The following is an 11,131-nucleotide window of genomic DNA, read 5'->3' as shown; positions in this document are numbered from 1 at the left end:
ATTTAACCCGACCTATTAAACACAAATGTCTTCGCCTGGATAAGGCCTTTACACAGATGGGTCAATTTTCTTGAATGCCCCCAGACATCAGTTCTGGAGAGCAAATGTGGAAATCGCCTTGGCAAGTGTGCGCTTCCTCCGAAGTGCGGGTCAATTTTAAAGCAGGCGCTACAGCATTCATAATGGATTTCCCTTTTGGAAGAACAGGAGACCAAAAATAAACCTGACAAAGGGGCAGCTGTAGAGTTTTAACGTGTGGAAAACTCCACCACAGGCGGCACTTACATAACGGGAAAGAAACAAGATAAATATTTCACACGGTCAGATGAACTTCCAAAACAACGAAAACGCCTAGAACACACCTTAACTCTCTAGGGGGCGGCGTGGGGCACTGAACTGAGAAGATGAAATCTGCGCCCTGACTTGAAACACGAGACCCCTTTTCACGAGCCCACACTTAGGAGCGATTTTCCAACCGTTTTGTCCGCTAGGTAGAAAACTTTCCAAAAAAATCATCTCTCCCACCCTAGGCAAAACACTGAAAACGAAGTTTTCTACGCAAGAGAAGAAAAGAGGCGTGGAGCGACAGACAGAGCCACCCCCACGCCCAACACACACACACACACACACACACACACACACACACACACACACACACACACACCGGTGCCCATCCCACCAGGCTGCGCTCTCCCGCCCCCAGCTCCTCGCTCTGGGGACAGCTGGCAAGCTCAGCGCGGGACCAGACACAAAGCGGATCAGCCTGCGGGCGGGGGCCGACCTGCCGGACTCGCCCTCTCCCAGCAGCAGACTTTCTGCCACCCCTCGCTTAGGACCCTGCGGACACCGCGCCCCGCGTCCACGCCCTCTCCTCAAGCCCCTCCACCCTTAAAAAGAAGGAACGCCCCGGGGACAGAAGACCTGCCACTCGGCTACCCGAGGAGACACCCGGGACCAAGGAGGGAGACTGACATCGACCCTGGACCCGCCCCTCTGCCTCCACCTCTCCGAGACTTTTGCTGCTCCGCCGCCCCGCCAAGTGCTGGGGGCCGGGGTGCCTGTCACGCTCCAGCGGGGGGGACCCTCGGCTGCGCAGCCCGCTGGTGCTCGCGTCGATGGCGAGGAGCCCCCAAGGCCTCTTGATGCTGCTGCTGCTGCACTACTTCGTGGTCGCCCTGGACTGTAAGTCTCTGGGGTCCCGCCACCCTCGAGTCCGGCTACACCAGCCTTCCGGACGCTTGTCCGCAGGCGTGGCGCCACGCTCAGGGCTGGGGATCTGCCACAAGGCATCAGGGTTCGCAGTCTGGGAGCACGAAGGGTAATCCGGATACAGGCAGGCTCTGGGCGGGGAGACTCAAGTCTTGAATGTCTTGTAAATAGTGTCGGGTTTTGTCGGTTCAAGTCGAGGAAAATTCAGCCTCATCTCCTTGCAAAAGTTGGGGGAAGTTTTCAAAGACACACGGACGTGATCAGAATGCAAAACTCAAAAGTATTCAAGATGCAGAGAGCTCAAGAAAGATGGCATCCGGGGTTGGCGCAGGGCACTCTTAAGTACCAGCGAAGGAGGGGGTCAGTGGCGGAGTACCAGCTGTGCTGGAAAGGTGCTTGTGAAACACTTTAGAAGCGCAGGGGTTGGGGGTCTCGGGTGAGCGAAGTTCGAGGCTGCGGAGCCCCAGTAGGTTTTAGCCTCTCTGCCTGCAGATTGTAGTTAGAGAAGTCTTGTCTGGCCACTCTGGCCAGCTGCCTTGTCCTCAGGGAACATCCAGCCAGCAGGAGGATTGTTAGAAAGGCACAGGAGATGAATGAGCCAGCAGGCAGCTGGCATAGCTGGGGAGATGTACCGAAGCCAGTTTCTCTGGGTGCTTGTTAAAGGGGATTTGCACGAATAGCGAGCGGACTCCTGTGATTGGAAATTTGATTTTGTTTTCTTCTCGTTAACTTTTTGGGAAAACAGAGAAAATAACGATAGATTCTAAACAAGGAAGTCTTGGTGGTTTTTTGTTTTTGTTTTTGATACCACATGTGTTTCCTTTTGCTCTGTTTTTTGTTTGTTTGATTTTTCCTTTTGGGAGGGGGTGGTTAAAATGTGTTATTGTTGCCCTTGGAGTTCTCGTCACATTACTAGTATTTACAATATTTTGCCTGAAGAATGTCTTAAGGTCCCAACACCAAGGTTTTTTCTCAGGCTCTCTTAGTCCCAAGCCCAAAATGATATGTCCTTCAGAGTCCGAGCAGGGTGCCTGCTGTCCCAGGGAAGGGACATGTCGAACCAGGAAGTTAAAGATTCACAGGGAAAACTTTATGCATTTTGAAATATCAGCTGGTATCAAACGGAACACACAGGGATTGAGTGGCGACGTGCTCACGATGGATGTCTGCAAAGAATCTGGGATCTGGAGGGAGTATAACAACCTCTGGCAGAGTTGTGTTCCTCAGAGCTCTCAAATCTCACTTTAACATGAGCGTGAACGGTGGTGTAGAATTGTTCATTACAAAACAGAAAACAGTTTTCTTCTGCTATTCCCATTCAGTCATCAAAGTAGAAGCAGTAGGTGCAGTGGGAAATTGTCAAGAACTTACTCTAAGTGCAGAAAGATCTCTTTGACTTTTCTGTCATCTGAGGGCTCTACTAACCCTGATACCTGTACGGAATGAGTCAGGAACCTTTTCCACTGTTCCCCCAGTGCCAGAAAGTCTGGCTTTTCACGGGTGTTTTCTTTCCTTCTAACAGACTTTAAGAATTCAGATTTAAAGAAAAACTGCATTAGTATAGACTGTTCCCATATACTCCATACCTAGTTGCCACCATTATTGTCCTATTATGTCATATGGAACACTCTGCTCAGACTGTTCTCATTCCTATGGAATGTCCTTTTCTGTCTTCGGATTCCACATTCTGCTTAGTAGTCATGTCCCTTTACCCTCCTCTTGGCTGAGGCAGCATTTCAGACACCTCTTGTTTTTCATGACCTTAACAGGTATGGGGGTACTGTTGAGTCTTTGGAGAATACGTTTCCTATCCAAACTGAAAACTGTTATAATATCCTTCCTATCCAAACTATAAACAGTCATAATATCTTTCCTATCCAAACTGAAAACTGTTATAATATCTTTCCTATCCAAACCGTAAACAGTCAAAATATCTTCCCTTCTCCAGTGAGGCAGAATGTTTATGGTGTTTGACTGACATTCTTATGCCCATTACTGAACAGAGTGCCTGACTCATAGAAGGTGTGAGCATGTATCTGTTGATAAGATGGTATCTTAGTCCATTGAGCCTGCTCTGACAAAATACCATAAACTGGGTATCTTATAAACAAATGGGTTTTTTTCCTCTCACAGCTACAGAAACTGGGAAATCCACAATTAAGACAAGAGTATTTCCAGTGTCTGATGAGGGCCCAGTGTTTGGTTCTTATATGTTCCTCATAGCACCCTCATGTGGTGGAAAGGGCAGGGCAGCTATATGGGGACCTGTTTTATAATCTTGTTTGCAAGGGCTCCTTTGTGACCTCATCCCCTTCCAACAGTCCCATGTCCTAATACCACCATCATGTTTGCAATCAGGTTTCCACAAATGACTTTGGAAGACACAAGCGTTCAGGCCATTGAATGGCATAGAGATGAGGTTCAGGAGATAGACAATCGTATATAGAGTGAATTTAGTACCATACTGTGATCATGAAGTACCAACTGCATGTTGAATGAGCTGAGTGTCACATTTCTGTAAAGTGATAGGCTGTTTCTTCTCAAAACAGGAGGAACGAGTGTTCGCTATTGGGAATAGGGCCCTCATGAGTATTGGGGTCTCTCAGAGAGCACTTCCTGACACTTATCAGTCTGATTGCAGCTGGGTCTTCAGCTGTGTACTGGACCCCTAGCCAGCCACCGGACCTGAGTCTGTAATCTCTCCTAAAGTGGTCAGGTCTATGGTAAGAAAGAGAGGTCTCGATATGTCATAGCATTGAAGACTCCAGGGACCAGTGACAGGAAACTTCTGCCTTTTGTAAACACTGTCAGGAACAAAACATCATAATACACTGGCTGAAAAAAATGATTTGAGAACAGTACAGTTTCAATTACCTGAAAAACATAGAGCCCAAAATGGGAGTTTGTTGGTGGACCTGACAACATTTAAAGACTGTGTCTGGGAATGCATTTCAAAAAGTCCCAAACAAAAGCTTTAGCCTTGCAGAGAACATTGAGTTTTCTTTGCCCAAGGACCCTCATCTATCCTTTACCGGTGCATGAGGAAGGGAGCTCCTGGGAGGCTGAGGGTGTGGACCACCCAAGCTTCCTATGCACTGGATTTCCCTAGGGTCTTGTCAGTGGGGAATAGGCAAGAAATGCTGTTTGGGTTGTTGTTGTTGTTGTTTGTTTGTTTGTTTTATCAAAAACCATCAGAGTTCTATTCAGGTTGTCATACCAAATGCCTTTATTTTCTTCTGTCTGTCTATATCTGTCTGTTTCATCACATGGTGTCAGTGGTAAATTTCTGAGCCCGTTCTCCAGGAGTTGTAGAAGAAGGTCAGGGTGAATACAGAGAAGAGGAATCAGGACTGGGTCAGTTGTTTCCTTTGACAAAGCTAGTAAAGGAAGTCTTAATCTGAGTGCTGCTTTCTTGGAAGGCCTTGCTGTGTTCAAGTACAGGACTCACACAACTAACCCAAATGATGAGTTGTCTATTGTTGTGAAGACAAATGGCCATAACAGTACAACACTAATTCATTATGTGAACGTTCTGGAAGTCTGAAATAGACCGCACTGGGATAAAGCCAAGGTGTCAACCAGCAATAGTCCTTCTGGGGGTCACAGTGGAGAACCTGACACCAATTATTTAACTTCAGTTGTCAGTTTACTCATTTGTGCTGGTGATAATCCCCATAATGATCGTGACCGTATGGTAGATGGGGGGGGGTGGGATTAGGTGTGTTGACACAGGAAACTGGAGCTTCCAACCAGACCTATTATACACATGTGGTCACTTAAAGTTGCCTTTGGAAGAGGACAGACATCCTGGGTGGTGTATGGAGAATGCACAAGTCGGGGTGGCTGTCAAGTCGGCAATTGCTTCTATAGTTATTTCTTAATGGATTATTAATATACATGCATACTTAGCTACACAAAGTTATATGCCCACAGAGAATTGTCTTACATTTGAAAAGTAGTTCAGTATAATGAGGGACTTGACAAATTATACTTGAATCTTCATGACTCTCCTCTCCCCTTCTCCTGGTACATCCTCCCACACACACAAGAGAGAGAATATGAATATCCACACATCTAAATACATAAATCTATGTCTCCTGTGCTTTCTGGCAAGACCACCACATTCCAGCCTTTGGATGGGCCAGCGAGTGGGTCGGAAGTGTTCTCTGGTCCGAATAGTTCCTACAGTTTATGAGAAGCTAAACAAAGGACTTCACCACCCTGTCCTGTGACGTATTCAAGAGTACAATCTTAGATGTTCACTGTCTTGGCTCCAAAAGTCCTGAGCAAGAGTCCTTGTGACCTGAATTGACAGGAAAGTTGGCTCTTTATCGGAATCAGTGTCTCCCAGTCTCTCTCTGTCTTTCTCTATCTCATTTCTCATTCTTTCATCATTAACACCCAGCTTTTAATTAGTTTAGCGAGATTTTGTTTTGTTTTAGTTGTTAACATTTCCATTTTCCAGAGGGACAACTTATCTTTCACAAACTGAACTTCTTGATATGAAAATTTTCAGGGCTCAGAACTCTGAAACTTTCTGAGTGCCGACATAAGCCTAGAAGTAGAAGATTTTTCAGTGGACCCGGCACAATAAAATATTGTATAAATTATCTTCCAGTGCATATGAAATAGAAACAAATTTCATGTTGAGACTTGGATCCTTTCCCTATTATATTTCATTCTGTCTGTGCAAATATGCTAAGATCCAAGGCAGTTCTGGTGCCAAGCCTTTCAGACAAAGCGATATTCAGCCTGTAGAGGAGGAAGACACCACTCCTGGTCCCCTTCTGACTTGGCGTGTCCAGTTTGCTTGTTCTCAAGTCTGCTGAAGTGTCTGTTCTCCAGAACTTTTCCACATCGTGAAGACCTGCAAAACATTTCACTACGAACATAAAAGCAAGACTTCATGCATTCACTTATGTAATAAATGTGTCAAATAACATATACACGTAGTAAAGTCACATAGCCTTCCAGGGTCTACAAGGAAGGTAGACCTCCTTTGCAGTGCTTGGCTCCTGTTGTGTGACCTATGAGTAATTGTTATTAAGGTCTTAACTGCATACAGTTCCAGGAAATAGGAAACAATCATTCCTGTGAAATATGAGTATATCTATGTAGTTTCTTTACAAATGAAGGAGGGAAGCATGGTGCCGCACACTGAGACATATAGATCACCATCAGTTCCAGGCCAGTTCGGGTAAGTTAAGGAGCTCCATGCCAGCCAGGCTGTCTGTGGAGACCATCTCTCCAAACAAACAAAACCAAAGGTTGCTGTTTTGCATCCCCCAGCAAGTAAAATTATACTGGGTAGTATGACAGAATTACAGGCAGTGCTCTCTCCTTCCTACCAAAGGTTATTTTTGCTAGTAAAGAAGCACCTATGCAAAGTTAGGTCTCACACTTGGGACTCAGGAGAACATCATAGAGAAGCCTCGAGAATTTTTTATGCCAAAATGCAACAATCGCGTAACAAAACAAGAAGCAATCTCCTAACAAAAACAAATAGAGGAACAGAGCAATTAACAAAATTGGGGGAAATAGACTTCCAAACTAGCCACCAAAGCTAAGGAGGGAAAAATGCCAACCTAGATCTAATTAGAAAGTCCAGAGAGGAGCGTGTGTGCCAGACCCAGAGAGAACATCGGCTCCTGCTAAGACTCACAGACAAGGGCAAACGGCTGCTATTTAAAGAGACCAGAGAAGAAGTAATGACCACAAATAAACAGGGAGTGTGGTGAGCTGCTGGAAACGTGCTAATTTTGAAAGGGAGAGTGGTGTTTATGCTTTCGAAACTGCTCTAGAGGTATTTAAAAATAGGGATGAGTTCTGAGTAGCAGTAGAAGTGACTTAATGGAATGAATTCTGACTCAAATGTCTATTTTTTTTCAGCAAACCAAAACCTGCAGCCCTTTATATCACAAAAAATAACATATTGGATAAATGTATTGCAACTGTGAGATCATTGCAGTTGGGCCCATATAATGGTGGTTCCAGAACAAGTGAGACGTGGTGTGTGTGTGTGTGTGTGTGTGTGTGTGTGTTACGTGTATATTTTAACATTTCTTTTCTGTATCCATCTGCATTTTCTTGTACAGTCTACTTCTGGGCTGACTGGTTTCAAAGTCAAAAGAAATTGACCAGAATGAGTGCTGTGTTTAAGGACCCTATCCACCTTTCCATGCCCTTCCCTCATGCTTATATTGATTGCTAGTCCGGGTGCCACAGTGTTAAGAGAGGCTGGCCTTTGGGACATAATTAGGTTGGGAGGGCACAGCCTTTGGGAGTGAGATTAGTGTCCTCATTTAAAAGGCCTGAGAAGAAGAGGAAAGGAGGGAGAGGAAAGAAAAAACAAAAAGAGATAGAAAGAAAATGAAGGAAGAAGAGAGAGTAACTCTTTTGCTTTTCCCTTTTTCTGTTGGGTGACAACTCAGGGGCTTCTAAGCCCATCTATAAGGAGTTGGCCCTCCCAGCCAACTCTCCCTGTCCTTCTGTCTTGAACGTCCCAGCTTCCAGACTGAGCAATAAAATTTCTCTTGTGTATAAACTACCCAGCCTAAGGTTATTTATCTTACCAACAGGAGCAAACTAACATTGAGCCTGCTGGAAGTATATGAAATATCTGTGTTCTTAAACTCATAGCTTCACCAGGGTTATCTATATTAAAAATTTAAAAAACAAGCAAGCAAACAAAAAACACATGAATTATCTTTAAGTAGCTCTTTTTAAAATGTATTCAGTCTATTTTAGATCAGCAAGAAATTGAAACGCCTTAAAAATACCCAGAATGGTAGTGTCATCAGTTACAACTTGAAGATCCCAACTTTAGAATAAAGACCATTAGTGATTACTGTAGATCAGCTTTTTGCTGTTGATGGTGATGTCATCAGACTTTTCACAGGGGCTTTCCAAAGGGGCTTCCACATCTTATCTTCAAAAAGTAAAAAATATCCATTGGCTGTGCTATGCAAGACTGATGGTGACAAAGTTGAATATTAGGAAGCTGATTTGTTTCTAAAAAATCTAAAAGTGTCCACTTGACTGACTAAAGGCAGACAGTTTGACAAAGCCTGCAGTTGTTCTGATCAATAAAAGACAGTAGTAATAGCAGTCTACAGAGCCAGAATACTCCCAATATTTTTTTTTTTTTTGGTTTTTCGAGACAGGGTTTCTCTGTGGCTTTGGAGGCTGTCCTGGAACTCTGCCTCCCGAGTGCTGGGGCCCAATATTTAACATCAACTCAAGCACATTTCAGAATTATTTATAGCTCCTAAAATAATTTATTTAACATTCAAACTCATTAATACCCAAAGCCTTAATGTTGAATTCCATATGGGACATTTCTTCTTCTTCTTCTTCTTCTTCTTCTTCTTCTTCTTCTTCTTCTTCTTCTTCTTCTTCTTCTTCTTCTTCTTCTTCTTCTTCTCTTCTTCTTCTTCTTCTCTTCTCTTCTCACCCTCCTCCTCCTCCTTCTCCTCCTCCTCCTCCCCCTCCCTCCCTCCCTCCCTCCCTCCCTCCCTCCCTCCCTCCCTCCCTCCCTCCCTCTCTCTCTCTCTCTCTCTCTCTCTCTCTCTCTCTCTCTCTCTCTCTCTCCCTCTCCCTGTGTTCCTATGTGTAAAATGTCTATGTGGAAGTCAGAGGTCAACTTGAACATCCCTGGTCACCAAGAGCTGCCACCCTAAGTGTCGAGAGAGAATCTTTCTGTTGCCCTGGAGCTCACTTATTAGGAAAGTCTGGCTACTGACCACAGGCCCCTGGGATCATCCTGTCCCCACCTCCTCAGTCTCAACATTACAAGCATTCCACCATGCCTGGCTTTTCACGTATGCCTAGGGGTTGACTCAAGTTCTCATGCTTGCACAGCACACATTTAACTGAGTCACACCCCCAGCTCCATATGAGCTCTTTACATGATGTTGATCAGCCACACTTCTTTAACCTTGAAGACACACAAGCTCCTAGGAATGTTCTTAAGAAGACAGTGGGTATGTGTGCGCCTCTGTGTGTGTGTGGTGGTGGGGGGGTGTTGAAGAAGTAGACACATTTAGCTGCCAAATGAAAAGCATCCTAGAGCCTGTGTCAGCCACATGTACACACTCTGCAGTCATTTATCCCACACTGGGGACCACTTTCCTCAAATGCACTGTGAATTCATGAACAAGAGATGTGAACAGAGGAGGAAGTTTCAGTCCGCTGCTGCCTCCATTACCTCATTGCACCAACGTTTTCATAGACTATATATTCCAGGCTTTAGTGATTTGAATGAACAGTCTTATTTCTCTTGCTTTTACTGTATCTTCTTTGTTTTGTTTGTTTGCTTGGTGTTTTGAGACAGGGATACACATGAAGCCCTGGCTGTCCTGGAACTCTCTCTGTAGACCAGGCTGGTCTTAAATTCACAGAGATCCTCCTGCCTCTGCCTCCCACGTGCTGGGATTAAAGGCGTGTGCCACCATTGCCTGCCCACTTTTACCATTTCTATGTTCAAATACCCCTCTTTAGTTGGGAGATACTAAAATCTAATTAACAGCAAGAACACTTGCGAGCAGACTTTTTATTCTGTGGACTTGAACGAATGAGGAAATGTTTCTTACTATTAGAAAACAAACAATAATTCTGGAAGTGAGTAAAGAAACATTGGCTTTATAGAACAAAGTGATTTCACTGATGTTGACTTCCAGCTTGTCTCTGCAGAGGGCTACGGGCACACTTAACTAGGAGGAATACTGGTCCTATCATCTTTGACATGACTGTCTTAGAGTCAGGGGTGATAGGCAGAATCCCCTTCCCTTTTTAAGTTCATTAACTTCATGATTTATATTTGTAATATATACACACTCATTTTTGCCTTATTAAATTAATAACCTAAATGGCTTCTGGAATGTCTCCACTAGATATCCAAAGGACCTCCTTATACCTTCATCATAAATGTGGAATTTATTCAAAAAACCCCATATCAATAAAATAGAACTAACATTCTAAGACTGAATTAGTTCTGCTCCTAGTAATTCCATATATGGCCTTAGAAAAGTTACTTTATTTCATTTGGGTTTTGTTTTCCTTATTTGTACAGTAAGAGAGTTTGATTTAATTTTGATTAATAGCTTCTAACACTTAATTTAGCACTTCTGAATGGGGAAACGAACCATAACCCATCTGTGGCAAGTTCATTTCATGTATAATTGTGAACACATTTTATTTTTAAATCCTAAACTGTCTCCCTCAGAATTCCTATGGATTAGAACAGAGTCTTGGAAGGAAGCAAAAAGTGGGGAGGGATCTCTAACAAGACTTGCCTGGTTTTTGTAGAGTTGGTGCCCGGTATGCTGTAAAGGCTGTTGGGTACAATAGGCAGCAGGAAGTTGCTGGATGTTAGAAGAATGGAGAAATTGTCATAAGTGGTATTTAGGGTAAATAACCATTTTCACTTTGGGGAGAAAAAAATTGTACTGAAAACTAAATGAAGTATTAGGTAATTGGATCCAGGAATAAAGTGACAACTATCCAAATAGTCTTAGCACAAGTTAAAGTTGGTCAGTATCAACTATCCAAATCGGCTTAACACAAGTTAAAGTTGGCTAGGTATTGTGTTGCATGCCTGCAGTCCCTGCTATTAGAAGAATCACAAATTTGAGGCCAGCCTAGGGCTACATAGTGAGATCCCCATGTCAATACCAATAATAACAATAATGAATTCCAAAAACTATTGAAAATAGAAATCAAGGTTTAGTGATTGGTTAGATACCATAGGGGGAAACTCTGATTAAATAAAACTAGTAGTTCTTGGGCTGTAAATGTGTAGAGCCAGAGAAAAGATGGTGCGCATTTAATGGACGAGGAATGAGCTTTTCATTTTTTTAATTTTAGGAACTGGTGAGTCATTGGAAATGAGACAGGATAAAAAGAGAGAAAATTAAGAAGGCAT

At 43.7% G+C, this 11,131-nt stretch overlaps 1 protein-coding gene across 4 annotated transcripts in view; it reads left to right on the top strand.

Moving 5' to 3' along the window:
* The first annotated feature begins 670 nt into the window (after window positions 1-670).
* Window positions 671-11,131, top strand: part of Jam2 (junctional adhesion molecule 2) — a 46,395-nt gene continuing 35,934 nt past the window's right edge. The window contains exon 1 of one of the 4 annotated variants that reach the window (XM_013116223.3): window positions 671-1,182. In XM_013116223.3, the coding sequence (XP_012971677.1) occupies window positions 1,116-1,182 (67 nt within the window). In that variant the 5' untranslated portion in view covers window positions 671-1,115. Of the gene's footprint in view, window positions 1,183-2,881; window positions 2,979-11,131 lie in introns of those variants that run through there. The other 3 variants (XM_005073864.4, XM_040750554.1, XM_040750555.1) reach the window with 3 other exon arrangements.

The sequence above is a fragment of the Mesocricetus auratus genome, unplaced genomic scaffold (genome assembly GCF_017639785.1).
Source record: "Mesocricetus auratus isolate SY011 unplaced genomic scaffold, BCM_Maur_2.0 Super-Scaffold_100008, whole genome shotgun sequence".
In the NCBI taxonomy this organism is placed as follows: domain Eukaryota; kingdom Metazoa; phylum Chordata; class Mammalia; order Rodentia; family Cricetidae; genus Mesocricetus; species Mesocricetus auratus.
Note: the sequence above shows the minus strand (reverse complement) of the source record. Positions and strands in the feature narration are given on the sequence as shown.